This window comes from Hermetia illucens, chromosome 4 (assembly GCF_905115235.1).
Source record: "Hermetia illucens chromosome 4, iHerIll2.2.curated.20191125, whole genome shotgun sequence".
NCBI classification, from domain to species: Eukaryota; Metazoa; Arthropoda; class Insecta; order Diptera; family Stratiomyidae; genus Hermetia; species Hermetia illucens.
The window spans coordinates 46,184,568-46,208,282 of record NC_051852.1 but is presented as its reverse complement, the minus strand read 5'-3'; the positions used below and the strand labels follow the sequence as shown (position 1 = coordinate 46,208,282).

Here is a 23,715-nt window from a genome sequence, read left to right as displayed (position 1 = left end):
TGATTGACTTTACGGACCGAAAGAAGGCTTACAATTAGTGACCATTTACATTTTTGAGCTGAGAAAACCATTCATACATCTGAGTTTTAATAAGTATATCGCCTTCATTTTATTAATAATAATAATCGGTGACGCAGCAATTTATATCTTTTGGAAACTTCTGAACACACTAACCAAAAAATCAAACTTTATAACCGCACGGCGCTGTAGTACGGCGGAAACTACATTTGCCACTGTCGTGTCCGATTGCTTAGAGATTGGAACCACGACAGGTGTAACGATTTAGAATCCTTTCGCACATTCGAACCTTGAGTTATCTACATGAAGTTGTAAGAGGAGGAGATTAGCCTTCGTCCAAAAATAATAGATCTACTCTGCGAACAGGGACCAGATACCCCTGGACAAAAGGTTGTATTTCAGCCTTTTATGCCAAGAACGTCAAAAGTATGATTGATAAAAGAGTTTGAGTTCAATGCAATAGTATCTAAAATTGAACTAATAATTTTTGTTGACTCTCATTTCTTCAAACCGCCCAGTAGAGTATTGCTTTTATGAAACTCATCGATTAACGCACCTTAATCAAAGTTAGAGTTTACAAAACGAGAAAAAAATTGTGGCGACTCGCTGGTCACTAATACAACCGTTGAAGACCGATTTAGTCGTCATGTTTTCGTTAAATAATTCAAAAGAGGATCTGGGCCTTTCTAACAGTTACATCACCATTTCATCGCATCATAGTTTAGTTCATTGAATGCTAACTATGAAGTTTTTCATTTCATCTTGAATGCCTATATGTTACACAAATCTGGGAATATAAGCATCACGAGGAAAAAGAAATTTTTCTTGGAAAACCTTTTCTAAACAACGAATACAGCGTGCAATTGCGTTTCGTTTGCGTTAATAAGGCTTGCGCCTTAGGCGTCAATATCACTTGCTACCTTATCAAAGTGATGAAAGCGTAATCGTACGGAATTGCGTGTCGTATTAAATCTGCTCTGTCGAGAGTAATTGCTCTTCTACGTAACGAGTTGCTAATTCTAGATTGATTGAAATATAATACCTCATTTATGACCAATAAACAGACTTTGTAAGAGGCGGTGAAAGAAGAGTGTATAATGATACAAAATTTAAATGTGCTTGAGGGGTGGAAAATGAAATAAATAGGTCTTCGATTACAAAACATAGGCACCTGTCAGAATTAAAAAATGTTTTTAAATGATTTTAGCAATCAAATAAATATTAGGAATTTCGAAAATATTACTAAATCCGTCGAATGTTATCAACACTTGTATTCTAAAGAAATAATTGGAATATCTTGAAATTAAAATTCAAAATTGATTAATACTCACTGTCGATGTCAACGAGACATAACGTCAAATCGGACTTACCTGAAAAGAAAAGATATAATTTTAGTAAAACAATAATAAATAGATTCCGAAAAACTAAAAACTTTCACATTTGGGACTTAAAAACCTCCGTCTGATTTCTGATCTAATTGTTAAGCAATGGATATTTCATGAATAATATAAATATAAACAATCGATTTCCATGAATATATATTTCCCCTTGCACATTATTGTTATATAATGGTTTCCAACAAGTACAGATCAGAGTACTTTTACTCCTATATTTCAATACGTCTGCACATAGACATGGTTAGTCAAAAGTCAACTAAACACTTACTCCCTCCGTCTGAACTCAATTTGTCGCTTTTACACAACTATCCAAACAATCTACAGATCATCAAATTCCTATTTTCTCTGCGGGTAAAAGTCGTGATTTTCAATTCACCTATTCCAATGTGAGCAAATAAAATTAAACTTAAACCTACACCTTTGAAGGCAAATAAAGAATTCATTGAACCATTCCATGCGGCTTACGGCTACGGAATGTCTATGAACCCAAAGACAAAATTCCTCTAGACTAAACCCAGTCACACTATACTTGCAGATACAAAATGAGAATTACCTCTGCTGATTGACAAAAGATTTTATTATCCGACGTCTTACATTGTCATTTACGATAGTATTTAGTAGTTAGTTACGAATAAACTTTCATGAGATGACGGTAAGATGGAGGTAAGCATGAATGCCTTTAGTGTAATGAAATCTAGGTTCAATTCAATTGAATGCGGTAGTACAAGCAGATACTTAAGCGATTCGTCGGTCCACCGCTATCGAATTAGGAAAATTGAAAGCCAAAAAACTATCTTGGACTAATCTATTTTATTTCAAAAGCTTTACACAAACTATCTGGGTCGAAATCTGAACATGGCTGCAGTCTACTTACTTATTTAGATGACTGTATTTTTGTGTTTATGTATGTACTACATTTTAAAGAAATCTACCGCTAGCCACATACGTTTGCGGTACACATTGCAACCAAGCATACAATTACCCAATTACTTTGTCCGAAATATCTAAATCAAACAATCAACAATTTCGGTTGTGCGCTTACTGTATGGAGTTTGGATTGGGGTTTGCTGATATAGCGCCATAGTTTGTTATCTGTTCGGCGGACAATAACAGTTTATTCAAGAATGTTAAATTAACCAGAAGAAAAACAAATATCAGATAGATGTTTATGAAGTTACTACATATTTTCGTATAAACAGTCGGAGAACCATTAAATAGCAATCTTTTCGCAAATCTAATGAGCAAGGAAATGGTGTTAATATAAATGAAACATTTATTGAGTCGGTTTAATGGAATTAAAGAAAGGAAAAACTAAGACCGCGTTTTGAAAGGGATCACAAATTACAACAATAATTAAAGGTAAATTAAAATTTGGCATATTGTTCTCTTCGGGCATACATCATCAACAAATCATGTGTATCAACAAATATTTTGAAATATTTCTTCATGGATACCTGCCATGAAAAATCCTTAACTTTTCGTGCTGCACTATATCGTGGTCTACAACTTACAAATAAAAAGATGGGGCAAAAGAATGGAATGCCTTAAAGCTGAAATGTTGTAGATAAAAAAGCACGGACCGCTAAGGGAAGAACCTGAAATGATAACGGATATGTCATCTGTTCGCATTTGATAAATTGAATGAGCAAAGGGAATTCCGCTCAGTCACCTACATAGACAGTCTGCCCACTCGATGTGGGCGACAAGCTGCTTAAAAAATGTTCAAACTGCACCTGGCGGAAGCAACATACAAATAACAACAACAACAAACAACAAAGACAATTAATATCTGATGCACTTCAGAGGCCGCGATTTTGGACAAAGAAATCCTTCCTATTAATCTGCTCGATTAAGAGCGAAAGGAAATTTTGAATAATAAAAAGCCAGGAATTCCATGAATTTCGGCGAATTGGGTCTTGGGAGAAAGCATCATCTGGTCCTTAGAATCTCAACATTCTGAATAAAATATTGTATTTACGATTAATTTGAAAAGAATAATCCACGCTTTTTTCGATATAGAAACAGAACACTACACAACCCTTCAAACTATAAATTGCAGCAAACCCATATAGTACTGCGTTTTTGATGCTCTTTATAAAATTTACATAAAATCGGTGTTAGTTCAGTCAGTGAACTTTGCGGAAGCAATTGATGTCAAAATGTAACCGGCCCACAAGACAGTTTCGTCCATTGAAATGAAACAACAATCAAAACAATAAATTAACATGACACACTATATATTAAACCACTCAGACAGAGAATCTTTGAAAACTAGTTTTCGAAAATGGAATATTTCTGGCGAATTCCACAACAACGGCTTCTTTGGATCTGTTGAGCATGGATTCCATTGATAATGGACTAATTCCGTCTTTAAACTTCATGTTGTACTTCATTTCAAAACAAAAATGTGAGAAAACGATGATATTATAATCAGTTCAATAAATTTACCACAAGCAAACTTACTCTCAGCACCAGTGAGTGGAATAGAATTACGCTCGTAGCAATGACAAATTATTTCGATTTAGTAAACATAAACATTCTTATCAATGCCATACCAATAATCGCATGCAATTATCACCACTCCTACTGGCGAATAGTAAATAATTTCCTGAACTTTCAACCCTGTCAACTCAAATAAATCTAACTATTGTATTACTTCATTTGGAAAACAACAGAATTTGATCTTAAATTAGGAATGAAAATTCGATAATATTAGAAATGAAAAATTGCGGAAAGGATAGAAAACTACAATAACGTTTCGTGTTAATTTTAAACATGAAGCGTTGCATAAACAAACTTTTAATGTTTAAAAACTGAACAGATTCGATAATACTTAAAGTAACCGAATCATAATAATATAAATTGACACAATTAAAACTTTTTATCTTCTTGGAAGAAAGTCAGAAAAATAAGTTGTTTCTCTATATTTCTAAGAACATAAAAGATTTTTTCATACAATATTTGTATAAGTATGAAAGAAAAAGATACATTTATATGTTATCAAGAAAGAGTTGAAAATTTAAGTCAACTGAGATAATTTAAAAAACATGGAATAAGAAAAAACATGATTCATACAATATTTCATGAATACTTTTGATAATTCTTATCTCCACGGTCGTTTTGTCTATAAATATTCCATTGTCGAGTGTAATCATTATTTACAAATGTTGAAATAAAGCATAACCAATTTTATTTTTTATGGATATTTCGACGCATTGTCTTTTTACAGTGAAGAAGTATTTAAGCAAGTTAAAGGATTGACGCTATATAAATTCGGATGAACTGAAACGTTTGATAGTAAATATTAATTTTTAGTATGAAGATGTCCAACTCCTAAGCCTCAGGAATGACTAAAAATTAGGCTTGTGTCTCATTTTCAAAATCATTTTTATTTAAAACAAATATCGAACATTAATAATGTAGATTGAGAAAAATGAATGAAAAACAATCTTGTAATAGATTAAATTTTCATCTGCTACTTGTAGTCTAGCCTAAAATTGATAGACAAGGGGTAGCTTCCTCCAAAGTAAAATTTTTGGTTTTAAATTTAAATATATATTTTGCCCGTATTAAAATTGGGAATCATATCATCATTTCTAAGCCTGCGATCAAATACTTGGGAGTGATGATAGATGGGAAGCTTAGCTATAAGTCACACGTGCAGTATGTCTATGACAAAGCATCCACTGCGATTGTGGCCCTGGCAAGAATGATGCGAAACGTGGGAGGATCCCGGCATGCTTCCAGGTTGCTTATAGCTAGGGTAGTGAGTTCGATCCTGCTCTATGCAGCTCCAGTTTGGGGAAAGTCATTGCAGATTACATTTAAGGCTAACAAACTGAGTTCAGTCTACAGAAGAACAGCCCTAAGGGTGTGCTCGGCATTCAGGACTGTCTCAGATGATGCAGCATTCGTCATTTCTCGAATGATGCCCACTGATATCTTGGCAGATAAGATGACGAATATATATAATGCGAAGTCTGCCTCTCCTTTGTCGCGGACGAGGAACGCCGAAAGGGGGAGATCGCTAAATAGATGGCAAGAGCGTTGGGAACGTTCGGGAAAGGGTCGGTGATCACACAGGCTCATCCCTGCCATCAAGAAATGATTAGAGAGACGGCACGGTGAGATTAATTATAATCTTTCTCAGTTTCTCACGGGGCGTGGAGGATATCGCCAGTACCTGTTCAGATTTAAACTAGATACCTCACCCGATTGTCCAAACTGCGATGGAGTTCCAAACGACCCAGAGCATGTATTCTTCCACTGTTCAAGGTTTGTGGAGGGAAGGAAGAACCTAGGGGAGACTCTAGGAGAGGTGCTCGTACCACAGAATCTAGTGCGAAAAATGCTAGCATGTCAGGAAGACTGGGATGCGATCAACTCCATGGTCGTATCTATCCAGAGCAAATTGCGAAAGGCAGAGGAGACCAGAAAAGCGCGGTTACGTACGCCGCGTAGAGACGAAAGGGGACCAAGCTAAAATAAGCTGACTCCGCCCCGTGATGTAATACGGTACGGTGGTTCCACGGGGCTTGGAGGGAGTCGGGAGTGGTTTTAGTGGGTAAGAATCCCACACGCTGGCGTGTCCAGGCCGGTGTCTTTTGAAGATTTCCCCCTCCTCAAATAAAAAAAAGACAGACAGACATTGAACCGATTTTAATAAGATTTTGTTTTGCAGAGAAGTACAACAAGTACCGTCCATCCAACAAATGCTAATTCGGCTAAAATTCGAACGGTGATTGACTTTGCTCATTAACTAGAAGGGAAATGGTTTAGTGGTTTGGGGAAAAAAGAATTGAAAATACTCACCGCAGGAAGAATTCATTGCCATGATTTAGGGAGACCTCACAGAAGTTTACATGTCGGAAAATGATCAGGAACAATTGCTCCAAGAATCTGCCTAAAAGTGCGTAAAAACGTTGGAACAACTCCAAGTTGTAGTCAAATTCATTTTTCCTTTTAACTCCTTTTTAAATTTTTGACGAGTTATTGAAAGTAAGGCTATCTCAAATTCAGAACGGAGCCCTCATGATTCTTAAGGTTGTACTGTATTCCAAGTTGAGTTTTACGCAGGTAAGTAGAGAATTATAAGTTATTTGAAACTAATCTAATTTGGGAACCCTAGGAGAAAAATTACCGCTTTAGGTGCAACGACACATCACCCAATCATTCAGTTTGAGATGTCGTAAACCGCCTAAAGTACTAATTGAAACCTGAACCGCTTAATCACTAATTTATAGAGAAACACTCTTCCTCCTGTATGGGGAGCTTGCTACTTAGTGCCATCGTGAAATCATACCAGAATTCACGTAGGAATTCTAAATCTCTGGCTTACAAGTAAACTTCATTACCAGAATATCAATATTTCCTCGAAAGGAAAACTAATGGTTTTAATAAAGTTTTGTTTTCATTAGATCTAAGAAACGAGAACCCAATCAGCTATTGCTCTCAAGTGATAGAAGCATTTAGGAAAGCTTTTTCTGGCTTAGCGCAGGAAGGAAAAAAATTGGGGAACTTTGAAAAAAAAAATTGAAAAATCGATCACTTTTCCAGTTGCTTTTTGAACACCAGTTCCACTTGTTTTTTTCGAATTTTTTAGTCTAATGTTGTGAATATTCATGTGGAATATGTTAACAAACAAAATGCAGTAACATCATTAAAATCGGTTGGGTAAATCCTAAGATTAACATCACTTCGAGAAAAACACGTTTAATGTCTTTTATGTTTTATTTGTGGAATATCTTTAAATCCCCATATAAAAGTGAGCCTTTTTCTGTGAATTCTAAAATACTTTAAAAGGTCATATTTAAAGGAATAAGAAGTTGAAAAATGCTAAAAAATAAAAAAATTGATTTTTTTTAAAAAATGGTAAAGTAGATAATCTGAAGATAATCTGAAGATCGTTAAGATTTATAAAAAGCAATTTTGTGTAGTGAGATTATATGCACATCTTGAACGGATATTTCTGAATGAAAATGAAAAAGGAAATTGCCATCTTTAGGTCCGCCATTCACGTACAGTTCAGGCTGTTAGCCTCAATAGTCCGCATTTGACCGCTGTCCGTAACGTAGATGGGAGGCATTTGGTCTGTCCGTTTTGACTGTTGATTGTCGGTGATTGAATGAAAAATCATTTATCGCTAATGAACATTTTTGGTAAATGCTCACACACAAAATTCTCTTAAATTTGTATCCCAACGCCTTCCACGTCCAGAGTTGAATGATGCTACGGCTTGCCAGTACGTGGATGGTGCATTCAGTTGAACTGGTGAGCGGCTACATTGCGGGCTTTTCCGGCGTAATCAACAGGCCGAACTGTACGTGGTTGGCTTTCACATTTTATTAAAAAGGCCATCCGAGGGGTGTGCTCAATTCAATTGCTGAAAAAAACTTATTCAGGGCCTGAAAATTGGCCCCAAGGAAGTAATTGTGCCACTGTTAATACTGAAAAGTGATGTCTCCACGCACTACATTTCAAAGCTAGAAAGGAGATATCTTCATCTGCGAATACGCTGCAAACATACCATTTATAGTCTGCATCGAATAAAAGGTTTTGTTAGTGTACTAATCAGCTCAATAGAAATATATTATTTCGTTTCGCTTTTCGATTGAAGGAGGAAATTTCACTATCACCGTAATTCAAAGAATTGCGATATATTATTACCATATTACCAACAGTACCGTTTACAAGCATATTGCATAGAGAGTGACAACTGGAGCGAATAGACTCAGTGCATACAAAATTCACAACTTTACTAGGAATCCGCAATATACACTTAAAACTGAATATAATCATAGGGAAATTATTGGTTCAGACTTAGAGATTAACTACAACAACGTATTTATTTTATGACTTGCTTTTATGTATCTTGGCGGTTTACTTATCGATAATTTTTGCTTACGACTTAAGTAGTGAAAAAACAGTTGAACGTATCATCACTTCTATTGTGATACATTTTAAAATACCATTTTTAGTAATAGCATCTTTAAAATTGATTATAACATATTTGGTTAAATTTATGCTACTTTAGTAAATAAGTAGGCAGAAAACATATTATACCAAGTGCCACATTTCCCTGAAATGTTAAAAGTTATTTAAGCTTTAAGATGGATGTCGGTGAACAATTTTCTGATATTTCAGAGGTTTACTTATGAAAGACAAGGATGTGTCGCAAACTCGCGAAAAAATTGAGATGATTATGAAGGAGATGTTCCACAAGATTGAGTCGCATAATGGTTCCAATATCTTCGGCTTGAAAATTTCGACGTGGAAGAAACGCTTCGCACTAATTGGAGCGATTGCAGGAAAATTAGACGCGATTCAGTAGAAACCCGATACAAATCCAATGTAATCTTGATCAACCTCCAAACATTTTTGAATCGTTTGTTATCGCCCAATTTGTCGAACAACTTCCAAAACTCAGATTTGAGTACGAAATGATCATCCGTTGCTGATGGAATTAGATGGGAATCATAGGCTAGAAACCCAATCAAATGAGTCTGATCTCTATTGTCAGCAACTACCCAAATCAAGCAAAGAAATTAAGAAACAGCATCTAAAAAATTCGAAATCTTTAAGTGTTATCTTCCAACTAGTTAGCGCAAGGTAGTTTTTTGGTGACTTGATAAAAAAATAGAGGAACTTGGCTGAGAAGTTTCTGACCCGTCCATTACACAGCCTCAACATTGCAACGTCAGACTACCACTTATTCCGGCAGCTCTAGCCTCTCTACATGGAAAAAAATTAAGTTAATTAAATTCGAAAAGATCAAGTCACTTTTCGAAGAAGTACTTATTTAAGCTTGCTTAGAAACCAGACAAGTTCTACGAGGACGAAATTAGGGCTCTGTGTACACAACGGCAACACATCATCAATCATCATGAATAATTTTTGGATAGATTTTGTCTATTTTGTATAGTAACCTCGAGCTCGGAGCTAATTACATATTGTCTTCAGAAGGAGGAGCAAGTAAGTAGCTTAACTTACTTTTAAAAGTAAGGAAGAAAACGGAGCCAAAGGACCCAAGCTGTAGAATCGGTATAATCTCAACATCGGGGAGGGAAAGTAGTTGTCGAGCTTCGGGAAAGGGACTTAAAAATGTCCGCACTGTACTTATAGTACGGGGAGGTAATGTGGAATATAACATCCGAGGTGGCGGAGTAGTCCACCTGCAAAAGCACAACAGTCGCAGAGCCATTTGCTAACATTTAGAGATAGCTTGTTAGCCGAACACCAATTGGCCAAAATATCTAGGTTGAACTGCAAGCGAGCACAGTCAAGCAGAGACGAGGCAAAGAGGCAAATAGCTTAACACCATCTGGGTAAAACAAACACGAGCAGTTGAGGATGGAGGGAAGATCATTAATAAAATATAGGAATAGAAGAAAGCCAAGTACAAAGTCCTGATGAATACCAGAGAAGAATAGTAAGAACGGGATGAGCAACCATAAAAAGAAACTTTGCGTGAAAGGTTTGATGGATAAGAAGACAACCATGAGATGATTGAAGAGGGAAAGTTGAGCAGAGAGAATTTGAAGAGGAGAATATTGCGGTTAACGATATCAACGACTTAAGAAAAATGCTCCTCCACCAAGAGTTGGTAAAGTCCAGATTGCCAATGAGGTACTCAACCAAGGAAGCGGTAAGACGAGGAATGGCGAGAGATTCTGAACAGCTTGCACCCAGAAGAGGTTCAGATGGCGCAGCCTTCGAGGAAGCAAATATAGAAAAAGACAGAGCAGATCGTAGGATTGTTGAAGGGTGTTGGCAGTGGAGTCAACAAATTTAATCAAAGTGGGGAGAGATTGTGTGGGGTTACGGGGGTGGGACTAAAACGGGTTCAAATCAACACGAACAAGTGCGGCCTCGACGCTCATAAAGTATGGTTTATGTGCTATTTTAATCAAAGATTTCACAGAGGAGCGCGTAGCCTTGAAATGCACAAGGTGCTTAGAAGCCAGAAACTTCTTCCGCAGTGCGTGCTTGAGGTGGATGTTTTTATTGAGTTGAGTAAGAGCGCAAATAAATAGAGCCGAATTAGATCGTAAATAAGTAAAATTGTCATATTTGGCTAATTGAACAGCTCCAGAATTTCCAGCCAGCAGTAGCCCATGTACCCGAAAAAATACTATTTAGTACGTTTATCATGCTAGGGGTCTTTAGGCGTATTTCACTCGAGATGGTGCCGATGAGTTAGTCGTCTGTCACAATTGACATGCTGAAAAATAAGGCCTGTAATAGTTTTATTGCCAAAAATAATTCCGTCATCACTAGTACGATTGATCAACTCCTTTAGACTATTCTAGAACTCTTTGGGCCAACAAGGGGGACGGTTTAGAGGACTTGGAGCCCAATATTCGTCTTGAAATTGTTATGCGGAAAAGTCATGGAAATTTGAGTCCAAACCTATCAACTCATACAAGCGATTGGATAAACGACGTTTGAACGATGATATATTTCGCACTTAATGGTACAGATAATCATACATTCCCTTTTAAAGAAAGTTACTTCAATTGGGAAATACCCCGGTTGCTAATCACAAAAAAAAAATAAATGCAAAAATCACACACGATTTTCTTGAATTAATTCGGTCGTGAAACATTTCACCTTATCAAGGCGAGTTTTGTGAATGAAAGCCATATCGACAACTTGGACGCGTTTGCGAAATTATTTCGTCATGTCAAGTTAATCAAAATTGGAAAGGGTAAGTCCCCAAAATAAAAACAATAAAAGATAATGCATTACTCGATATAAAAAGCGCCACCAATTATTACCTAAACAATTTTGAGCCACATTTTGCACATTTTCTTTTAGATTCAGCTAAAAATTTTATTTTATTTTGCACTTTAAATAGTATTGTAAAGAAAGATCTGAATTTTGAAATAAAATATTCACGAAACACAGACAGTTTTAATTTAGAAAATTGCTAGCAAGTATGTATGGACCGTGGAAAAAATTAAAATAATGTTCTAAAAACCAGGAATGCGTATCGCACGATTCCTGAAGAACTAGAAAGGTTGACCAATGTCATTAGCAATTATTTGAAACTTCGGAATTTTTATTAAGCGGTTATTTTTGGGAACAATTAAAAAATGTCAGCAATTATTGCACGTAGACACTTCCACATTAAAAGTAAATATTCGGAAAAGCATGCAAAGCAGACAAGCAAGCAAAGTGATGTCCAGAAAAAAATCGGAGTAATTTGGTAAGCAAGAAGCCTACATTTAGCCAAAGCAGGGAAAATTCAAAGAGAACTGCAGCTGTCAGTAGTAGTTCAATGCATTCAGCAAATTTTAGATAAAACCGGAAGAACTGGAGAAATAAAACACCAAACTTGCTTGTTTGAAGTTTGCCCACATGTGAGGCTTTTCGCTTCCATGAAAAAAAATTAATTTGGTCGTACTTGACAATGTTAGAGATTATTAATAGATTTATGTGACAATAACGCTGCTGCAATGAGTTGCAACTTTCTCAGTGAAAGTGTTGGTCGCTTTTATATTAATGCCGTCTCGAATCGATGCACAGAAATTTTTGAGGGAGCACGAGCAAGAACAAGTTGATAGGAAGGAATATGTACTCCAGTAGGATAATCCACAAATCATTTGACGACGCGGCAGTAGTTTTCAGAAAAAAAGATATAATGGAGTGGCAACACGTTTTCCTGACCTGAATCCCCTGAAAACTTCAGTCTAAGGCATTGTCGCTAGAATCTTGTATACTAATTGTTGATAGTTTAAAACTACAAAAAAAGATAGCTGACGCAGTTCGCAACGAACTTGGAGACATATTGATTGAAATTACAAATTTTTTTTAATGTTAAAATCCCTATCAATTTCCTTTATTATATTTTATTAATTCTGGTAGGTTTTCGCTATTCTTTTTTAATTTATCACATGAAATAATTGAATCAGAAAAGTGTTTAAATGTATTCAAAATATTAGAGCTCTATTGAATCAGCCCATCCCATTCGGAACTATGCATTTACCATGTGAAACTTTTCGAATTTCATTCACTGTATCAAATTGCAGTTTTAATACCCGAACTGAGAATTTGGACTAGAAACCTAAATTTATTTACTATTTCTCTTGTAAAATATGTAATTATGTAGCGAAAGGTCCAAACACTTAAAACTCTTTGTTGAAAAATGAAATAATTCAAAGTCTTCAATCTTGAACGATGAAAAGTAAAAGACTATTCAGCTGCCTCAAACATGGCTACTTGATAAACGTAAGTACAAACAACCTAGATCATTCTAGATATCTAAAAGCAATAGTTATTCAGCTGCTAAGATGATCGGATTTATTCGCTTGGGTAATCGAAACACGATAGATATATTTACTTATCAAATATTCCCGGGGAATATGTTATTGATAACTGGCATTGGCATTGATATTGAATTTACTGCAAATTTGTTTTGTATAGATTTGTTTTTTACATTTATTTTAGATTGTTATAAACCTTACCAATGTATACATGTTTGTCAATTTTTACGTGCGCAATCAGAAACCTACTTTTATAGGATATAAAGCTATTTTCAACGTTTTACAATGAATGTATGTCTGGTATATTCCACGATAAGAAATCAACACGAACGAATATTTGTTCAAAGATATTCACTCTAAATAGTTATGAATCTACAATATATAAGTAGATATTAATCTGTTGACAATGATATCAGCTGCCGTCTTAAAATATTTTCATTATCTATGAAATAATCAAATAAAGATACTCACTCCGCTTGACGGGCATGTTTCTTCTTATTCTTCAATTTAGATAGAACACAGCACTCTCTTCTGAATCGGATACGCTTGGTAGGCAAAAAACAGTCACTCAATCAGTCCACTTGCGCAAAATTCAGAACATTAAAACTGAGAGCACTTTAAATTCCATCCAGACAAAAAAAATTGAAGCAATTTGATAAGCAAAAAAACAGTCGGCCAAGGCAGGAAAGAACAAGAAAGACTGGTTAGTTATGCAAAAGTCTTTGTGAAAATTGCTAGTAATTTAATATGTTTAGAACGCAATAAGCACAATTTCATCGAAACATAAACACACACTTTATACTGCACGATCGAACTGAAATTCATTTTTAATGAACGTAAGCGCAAACTCGAATATTACTTTGGCTCTATCAAATTTATCTTATCGGTCTATTGATAACTTTTTACAGTACATTGCATGTATTGGGTTAAGCTCTCGATTATTTGTATCTAAAATATTTGATTTTAATGTGTAAAAAATATTACACGAATTAATCGATTTTGCTGTATATTAGGCAGTTGGGGGTAGAAGAGAGAAGACTTCATTTCTTTGGAGAAGCAAGCTTTCGAAATTCCTTACAGGGTGATATATGGATAATAAAATTATTTACAAGCATTATTAAAATATATCATATAACTACGATAAGTTAGCTGAAACAGAATTATATTCACTATGGCATACATTATTCCTTGCATCTTTCTTCCTTTTTAGCCATTTGAGATTGAATTAGCAAAAGCTCAACTGAAAAGCAGCACAACCCTATCTTTTCAAGAGGCACTGAAAGTGTGCGACTATAAAACGGCGAATATCAAATATAATCCATTCCATCTGATCTAAACAACAAACAAACGAATTGCAATCATAAATCAAAAACCGGAAGATTCCATGTTTTTATTAGGGGAAAGTTGAGGGACAAAAGGCAGGCGGAATTCTAGAGTAATTTACAGTTATTTAGCAAAAATGCTGTTAAACGTTACGACTACGTAAAAATAACATTCTTCAAAAACGTCAAAACCTCCAGCTTTCAAGATGTGGAAACGCCCACGTTTCAAAGTGGTACTACTCTAGTTGTAACTGCACTTCTACAATTTTCCCGTCGGCACTGTAGCGATATCCGCCGCAAATACCAAAACATCGATCGAAAACAGAAGAAATTGAAACATTCCGTGAATTATATGGTAAGCGTCCGCCCCTTTTTCCTTGTGAAAGGTGGGATAAGGCTCGTAAGCAAATATATGCAGACCCAGAGAGGAGTGTTGGCAGATGGAACACTGTTACGTATTACGTTCAGGTTCGGAAGAAGATTGGGCTCAACGGGTGGCCAGACCGGATGGCAGGGGGTTCCTTGAGCTAACAAATTCCTTTCCCTGGCTTAAAAGCTCCCTAAGGATGGTTTCACACATATACAGTTCCATTCGATTCAGTTTGTTTTCGGCCACAACTTGAAATAAGCCTTACTGAATAAAACCCTTTCACACATATACGATTCCATTAGGCAAAGTGCTCATTTCATCCGAATAACTTCTAATAATAAATCATTGAAATCCACTCACTGTAAACCGTCCATGTGTGAAAGCCTTAATTGCTATTTGTTCCCTACACACGAATTTGAACTGTATTGAAACCGGATAAAACATATTCGTGTCCTGGGAGCTTTTGGTTCCATAAACTTTTCTTTGGTTCCCCTAAACACCGTTTCAAACTTGTTGGGAGCGACAATGGAGCCGTATATGCGTGAAACGAACCTAAGGCGGAAGAGCAAGAGAGTTAGTAACGTGCCAAATGGTTCCGGACTAGTTCTCACAGTGCGTAAAGAATCCCTACCCCAAAAAGGACAAGTCTCCGATATACATACTTTTCCTTCAAAATCAATATCATTACAACCGAAACAGATCATTTTGTGATCATACGAGCAACATCAAAGCACTTAATGAAAAAACATACACATTAACCCGGATTTAAGAAAAACCGGACCAGGAATCTCCAGCTAAGCAACTAAGTCCACAAAGATTTTAAATTAATGATTTCTGGAATCATTTAAAGTATGACAGGGAGTAACCAAACGTTTTAGTTCCAGCGATCCCTAGAATACTTCGACGATTAAAACTGCTTTAAGAAAAAAGAAGCAGTAAGTACCATAGAACTTCTAAAAAGATAAACTGGCTCCACTCAATCAGAGGAACAACAATAAGGGTGTAAAAAATGGTAAATCAAAGTTAGACGAGTTATTAGAAGTTATGAAAATTTGCAGATAGGTAAGCCTAGCAGACAAACTGAAAAATTTAAAGACGAGCAACAGGAGCAGGAGGAGGAAAACGAAACACTCAAGAGAGCTGCGCACAGAACAAATTCTTGACAGACAAATAGCAGACATTTGTCGCTCGAAGTGGAAACAGCCTATAAGGAGACTACGCAAAAAAAAAGAAGTACTCCACCCCTACAGGACCGTCCCAAAAACCTAACCCTCTCCCCCGGCAAAACAGAGAAAGTAACCCCCAAGCCTTTCAAAAACCTCAAAGAAACTTGTAAATCTCAACTCATTCACGATTGAGATAGAAGAAAAGATTTACAATTTATAGCTAATTTAGATACGACCACGGATAATGGGCCTGCAAGCAGACTGGACAGGAGATAAAAAAACTAACATTCACTTCACCTACTGCCAAGGCACAAGAAAAAAAGGGGTTTCAGCATATCCGAACGCCGCCCGGACAGAGAAGCAGAGCGCAGAGCGCAGAGCGCAGAGCGCGGCAAATAAAAAGAACGCAGGCCATGAAAAAATGAAACGTGTTCAATAAATAAGACCAAATTTTCAATTGTGGAGACTAGATAAATGCAGAGCCCCAAGAGTAAATAAGTTTTGCCTAAAAAACAAAATAGTGCTTTGATATCGTGAAAATTTTAACTGTGGCATTTGGCGAAAGTACTCTAAGTGAAAGAAATTTTTACAAGTGGTATAAGCAATTTGAAGAAGATCAAGAAGATGTCAATGATAATACTCGTCAAGGACATCTTAGCACTTCAACAACAGATGAAATCACCGTGTAACTATTAGAAAGGTTGCTGTGGAAGCCAGCCTATCTGTTGGCATGTGTGTGAAGCAATAAGAAGAAAACGCCCGGATTTGTGGAAAAACAATTCATAGCTATTTCATAACACACACATATCGTTGCTGGTTTGTAATGTTTTAGATAAAGTCAAAACTTAAAAACCCTCCCACCCTGAAAGGGATGGGATTTTCACGAATCAGCAGATAAAAAAAAATCGCTGAAGAAATTGAAGGCTAAACTGAACACCGCCTGGGAAGAATTCCTACTTCAAGATTGGAACCATTGGCGATTATAATACTTTGAAGAGGATAACGAATAAATAAAATTATTAATTTTTTTAAATATATCACAATTCGCCTTATTTAATAAACACACCTCGCACATTGCAAAGGCAAAGTTCCGGATATACCCTACTGTCGGAGAGACCAGTCAGAGTAGTTGCAAACTGGAAAGTTTTCGAAGACTAAACTCACCAAACTCATAAATAGAGAGTATAATATAATCACAGGAAATAAGCAGCCCATTGGTAGTCCAAAGAAATATAATAGTTGAACTTAAAAGAATATTTTTCAGGAACAACAGCAACGAATACCAAAAGTCGCGGATCTGCTACGGTAAAAAACTTACAAAATAGCCAAAAAAGCATTGGAAACCGCAACAGCACCCAAAAGGATGAGAAGAATTTGCGCTTCGAAAGCAGATCGCTCAATGCAAGATCCTTGTGAATAACCCAGAGGCAAAACCACAAACTCAATTTTCGACAGCAGAGGAGTGGAGGAAATCAATCATCAACGAATGAAATGTCGCAACACTCCACTAATAAAGAGCTCTAAAAATCAACAAGCACTTTTGAAGACAACAATATCCAAGCGTTTGATGTAGTCCTATCGGAAGTGTTACAAGGTATTGCTAGCGCAAGACAAAAACTCTTCTCATTAGCAAGGAACAAACGAATTGAGAACCCTAACGACCAATTTCAATATTGCATACCAGGAGAAACCTGTTGGACAGGATGATAAAACCATATCTTCAATAAGCAATCAAGGTCGCTGGAGGGTTCTAGCCCAGAAAACATAATTTCAGCCCAAAAAATCAACTCCAGGAGCGATGAAGGAAATACCTATGCTGCGCAGATTGGACATTGTGCTAAGGGGTGCGGCACGATTGCTGCTCTACAAAACAATTTCAAAATAACCCAGTGTCTTATGCAGATGATGAAAAATTATCTAAAAGACTGAAGAAGACAAGGACTATCCTATGACACCACGTGATGATGTGGATGCAAATATGGCTAGAAGAGCACGACGTGGTGAAAAAAACTGATTTCCCTCTCCTAAGAAAAAACTGTATGCCTTTAAAAAAAATATCCAAATAAACAGCGCAGCGCAAATTGTCAGACATCTAAGTATCAGGCTAGATTCTACGCTGAATTACTCAGCACAAACACAACACACAAAGAAAGGCGACCAAGCAGCCAGCTCACTGACTGCTGAAAATATCATCCTCAAAATTGCAAGCTTTTTTCAATATGTGCAGAGTGTATATTAAAGCAAATGGTAGCAGCTCGAAGCCAAACACGACAGTTTGCACATCACAAAGCCATTATTTTAACCCGCCTTCACGTGTAAAACGAAAGCTACCCCGGTTCCGCGATCTGTCGGTTACCATAGCCAGTCTAGTTGTTAGTGCTTAAAAAATGTTAGATATTTTAGAAAAAAAATACAAAGAACTCTTGGTTTGTCTAGAATAAATGAAATCATTTGGACGAAACTGGAGGCCTTATGCTGTCTTATGCTACATATCCCATATACTGAGGTAAGAGGATATTCCAAGGTCGAAGTTCATCGTCAGCTGAGGCTAAAGTACCAAAGAAGAATGACACGGTTTTCACTCGATCCAATCGCATATTTCGAACGAGGTGTTTAGCCCCACTTACTTGGTCAAGCCGATATTTTTGCTCCCCTTTTCGTTTTTGGGTCTAATTCCTAACGATTTTATGTCAGTCTCAGTTGTTTTGGGTTTCAAGACCTATAGGCAACTCGGTATTGTCACCGAAAACTTATTCGAACATTCCCTTTTTAATAACAAATATACCCACATCATACACTGAAATATAATGTGAAATCGAGCCTAACTTGTTCATTTGAATAGGTAACTAAATAAATATATGAATGGCATACTTTCTACTCTAATCCTCAATTAGCAAAACAGAAATTGATATCCACCAAACTAATATTACGGCGAAACATGCGATCATCTCAAGTCTACCGTGAAACTCAACCCAGCAGCTGGCAACTGACAGTCAGTCCGCTAGTTATTCACCTGTCGCATTATTCAAAAAGCGGAAAAATAAACTCAGCCCTATTCCCCTTACTCCATCGAGCCTCATTCTTCAGCTGCTCGCTCATTATCTTCACTCAATTTCATCACTACTATGCTTCTGAGTGCTTCTTAAAAACTGCCCCACGGACAAATTTCCTAACATTCGATACTGAGTGGCTGACTAATATGCAGTGGCAAGAAAATGGAGAAAGAGAAAGATTTGAGACATAGTTTTTTCTTCTGTGAGGTTTGTGTGATGGATGAAATTACTATGTAATGTTTTTACGGAGACTCACTTTATGTAAGCATTTAAATGATGTCGAGGTACCTTACTTATTACCCGCTTCAATGGGTTTTTCACTTGACTGAATCCAAATAAAACCAAACCAGTAAATCTCAATCGATGTCAATGATTTGCATCTGCTAGACCTTCAAAAGGCATCGCTAAGTACGTATGAGCTGCTAAATGTTCAAGAAAAGCGGTGGCATCCGTTAAAGGGTTCCCTACATGACACTTGAAAGAAAAACCTTGCTCAGACAATCATGTCAGTATTTCTTGCCTTCATATGAACGAGAAAAAGAGAGTAATTGCCGCATATGGTGCTCAAGCTGCTGAGATGTAAATTACCAAATGATTCTTTACATTGACCGGTTTGCTCTATTCTTGTTGCTTCGGGATCTAAACGGATGTCAACATGTGTGATGTTTTCATTGACTAATCATGTATGAAATACTGTGAACAACATCTTGAAATACACATACAAGTTAGCATTTCCAAGATCACCAATCATGTTTGCAGCTGCTTGTAATTATCGAACTTCCACAATTTGAAATCGACTGAAAAATACTTTGGTGTACCAGTGGGGCATGCAGAAACTTCAATAGATTTTAGTAAACTTGAAAATTCTACGAACTAACGAGCTATTTACCAAAACCCTCTTCTACCAGGTGTTATCAAAATTATAATTCAAATGATAGGAGAGATAGGCGATTTTCCATCGAAACTATCATAACATATTATACCCCCGACCTTAAATTTTGGACGGAAAATTCAAGGTTCCTAACCCGGTGGACCGGCACTTTGATCACAACAATAGAATATTAATCTTGCTTCCATCATAAAGGGTCATTATTAGAAACCAATCATTGAGTCCGACTTCCCGACAGAGACACAATGAAAGTGAAACTAATTTCTTCCTGTTTCCTGGAAATAGAAATCAAAGCCCAATCAAAGAGAGCAACGCTGAAAAATTACAACAAAAACCAACAGACCCAAGATCTTCATCTTTCGTCTACTAAAAACCATTAATAGTTTCAATTTAGCCGAACAATAAATGGGACGAACAGTGTTAATTGATTTCCAAGCAAACTTCGAGGTTGGGTCGAAAAGAATACACAAAACTGAATAAAGCGGAATGTTGATTAGTCAAGGGATGATGATCAAACTGCTTTCTTGAATTTCTCGCCTCCCCATTTGTCCAATAAAAATAAGCAACACAAACTCAGATAAAAAATTATTTGGATTCTCAGCAAATGTATCTAAGTGCGAGCAGTTGGCTTCTGAACAATGTGATGCCGGTAGAAGATAAAAGATTGTGTGGACAAAACTAATCAAATTTAATGTGAAATTAGAGGAATTTTAGAAAAAGATTTGAACAGCAAGCAAAGACGATTATCTCAAGGAAATTACATTCTTGTGGTATTTTGTGGATGAGGTCATCTTCAAGAATGATTTTAGAAATACCATCCAAGCCCAATAGATGTTGATATTCTCCGCTTTAATAGATTTAATGATGGGATCCAATTTCGAAAAAAGCAGTTTTAAATTTATGATAAGTAGAGAGCAATATGTCTGTAGATTTCGGTATATCAAGAATTGAGAGTTAAATTTGCTTTTATGAAAAGAACCAAAATTATTCTGACTAGAAGTTTTTGATTTTATGTAAACGCTTTGCTCTTTCTGCTCGTATCTTCTTTTTCTTCTTCAGCCTTTGTCCCGTTCACAAGCGGGGTCGGCTCGTCGTGATCGGCTTCGCCATTTGGCTCTATCGAATGCCTGATTTGGGTGCAATCTCGAGGCTTTCAAATCCCCATCCAACGTATTAAGCTACCGTTGTTTCGGCCTGCCTTTTGGTTGTTTACCATCCACTTCGACGTTCAGACCAATCTTGGCAAGTGAATTCTCGTTAGGACGAATTACGTGACCATACCATCGAAAACGCCTCTTTCGCAACTTTTCCACGATCGGTGCAACCCCATTTCGATCGCGGATATCCTCATTTCGGATGTGATCAAAACGTGTCACGCCACTAGTCCTACACAACATCTTCGTCTCCATTACCGCAAGACGCCGTTCATTATTTTTTATAGTCGGCCAAAGCTTAGAACCATAGAGAACAACAGGACGGACGACATTGTAGTAAATTTTAGATTTTAGACGTTCGTTAATACGTCGATCACAAAGAACACAAGTTGTGGAACGCCACTTCATCCAGGTTGCGTTAATGCGTGAAGCAATTTCATAACGCAGTTCTTCATTGGCTGATAGCGCTGACCCGAGGTGTTTAAATCGCTCAGTTCTGGGCAGATCGCTGCCGCTGGCTGTGATTGTGCCTGTTTCGTGGAGATCGGTCGTCAAAAATTCAGTTTAGGAAAACATCATCTGCATAAAGCAGTGTGTAAGGCGCTGGACGTTGGATATCCCGTGTGATGGTGTCCATAACAAGAAAGAGGAATGGTGAGAGGGCGCTTCCTTGATGAACACCAACAGAGACACGAAGCGATTTATCGGATCGATCGGTAATTTGAATATTCTGCTGGACAACCTTTCTTTTTCCATATTGGAACAGTAGTACTTTCTTGCCAGTCAGATGGTGTTCTTTCTTCCTGAATAACCCGATTAAAGAATTCACTGAGCCACAGTGTCGGGTCCTAGCTTTTCGCTTTCCAGAGCTCCGATGCGATATCGTCAGGTCCTGTGGCTTTCCCCGATTTCATTCATTTTATTGCCTCCTCGACTTCAGTTTCACTGACAGGTGGAACTGGTCCAAATGTCGGCAATGATTGTGGAAGTGGAGGATGGGTGAATTCTTCAGTTGAAATCTGCTCGAAGTATTCTCACCATCTATCCGTTGCGGCTCGACGATTAATCAGCAAAGTACCGTTCTTGTCATTAACGCAACACAAGTGTTTGATATTATACGGCTTTTAGCAAGTCGATATATTTATTTATTTATTTATTTATTTTTTTAATGAGGACAATACACAGAAAGCAAATTTCTTATTACATTGTCCTCAGAGGGAGGAGCAAGTAAATGACATATTTTGCGCTTAAAGCTAGAGAGGGACATAGAGTCAAATGAACCAAGCTGTAGGGCATTGTACGACCGGCAAAACCTCGGGATCGGAGAGTGAAAGTAAATCTCGAGCTCGGCGAAGGGCACATCAAAAATTTCCGCATTACGTGTGTCATGAGACGAGGCGATACGGAGAGTAATATCCGAGTTGGCGGAGCAGTCCATCAGATCATTGTAGAGTTTGAAAAGAGTACACATATCAAGGAAAATACGGCGTTGCTGTAGGGAGGGGAGATTGAGGGTGCGGAGTCGTGACGGATAATCAACCCGTGGAAGGTTCTTTTTGTAAAAGAGGGTCCGGGTGAATTTGCATTGTACAGCTTCAAGAGCGCGGCCGTCACGGATGCGGTAGGGGGACCAGATTACAGAGCAGTATTCAAGGATGTTTTTGACAAGGGAATTGAAGAGTGTTAAGGAGGGCTGGATTGAGGTAAAGTCGGACGAGGAACGTAGGATAAAACCAGACATTTTGGAAGCTCTATATAGATATAGATCTCTCTCGCCATCCCGAGTGTCCAGTTTATCGTAAAGAGTTTGTAATGGTTCGCCCGGGTGATAGCGACTGCTTTCTTTGCTTCCCGGTTGGCATTCTTATAAATTTGCCAATTATCAAGCGTTTTATCGTCGAGAAATTTGCGGTAGAGGCGTTTGTTTTCATGGACCTTCATTTCAACATCACCATTCCAAAAGCCGCTTTGTGGATCGTTTCTTTCATTTGGTTCCACGATTCTTCCACATTCGTAATGGTCGGTAATCGTGTGAGTGCGATCGTTTCCTCTTTCTTCTCACCAAATCGACATCATTAAATCCGTCATGGGCCAGTGCGTTCTTCACACTGTTTTATCGGTGGCTTAATTTGCAGGACGGCAATCAATGGTCGATGTTGAGGTGCGATGGTCTCATAGAGAACGGCTTTGCAATTAGTGACAGTGGTAAAATGTCGGCGTCTTATGAGAATATAGTCGATTTGCGTTTTACTGTTCCCACTATAAAATGTAGGAAGATGAGACAATTATTTGATAAACCATGTATTCATTGCGCAGCTGTTATCGTCTGCCTTTTCACCCACATGACTATTTAGGTCGCCGGCAGTGATAATATAGTCGTCAGCAGGCTCGTGACAAGTCTTTTCATCGAGAATTTGCCAGAAGGCGTCTTTCTCGACATCAGGTCGACCTGTCTGTCGTGCGTACGCGGTGAAGAAAATAGTGCGATCAGTTGATATAATGGTGAGCTTCATCAGCCGATCATCAAATCGTTCGACTTCTTTAATGGCATCACGGAAACCCTCTGAGATAGCAATGCCAACACCATATTGTGTGTTAGGCTACCAAAATAGAGAGGTTTATAGCCATTTTGGCCATGTTCGCGTTCAATGTTGCAGCTTTTGGCACCAGAGCATCGGGTTCCTTGCAGAGCGCAGATATCAATGCGCCTTTTCCGAAGGACTCTTGCGAGTTCCTCGATCTTTCCAGTTAGGGCACCAACACTTAGCGTACAGGCACGAATTTGTTTTGTTCGTTTTGTTTGAACTAACTTGCTAACGCCCTGACGCCGTCCATACGTCAAGAACCCTTGCCCATTTCTCGATAGAACCCTGGGCCGTCCTCCCGCGTCGACTGAGGTGGACGCCCTAGCATTTCTCCGAGGCTTGTGACTCAATCCGATCATCAGCTTTGTAACGACATTGTATGCATTTTCTTGATCGGCCTGTCATGTGACCTGTCGCCAAGAGAGATCAGGTAGTATTTAGCATAGTGGAATAACTCCAACTATACTCTATTTATCTCTTTTTCTGATCTCAGCATT

The 23,715-nt window shown here is 37.6% G+C and overlaps 1 protein-coding gene across 7 annotated transcripts in view; it reads right to left on the bottom strand.

Annotated features, from left to right (window-relative positions):
• The window catches only part of LOC119655696 (ras GTPase-activating protein raskol), a 426,106-nt gene that overhangs the window by 50,850 nt on the left and 351,541 nt on the right, over nucleotides 1-23,715 (bottom strand). The window contains exons 1-2 of one of the 7 annotated variants that reach the window (XM_038061710.1): nucleotides 13,151-13,487; nucleotides 1,350-1,388 (exon numbers count right to left, since the gene is read on the bottom strand). The exons of the other annotated variants lie outside the window; for them this stretch is intronic. Coding sequence (XP_037917638.1) covers nucleotides 1,350-1,388; nucleotides 13,151-13,166 — 55 coding nt within the window. The 5' untranslated portion in view covers nucleotides 13,167-13,487. Of the gene's footprint in view, nucleotides 1-1,349; nucleotides 1,389-13,150; nucleotides 13,488-23,715 lie in introns of those variants that run through there. 7 annotated transcript variants of the gene reach the window in all.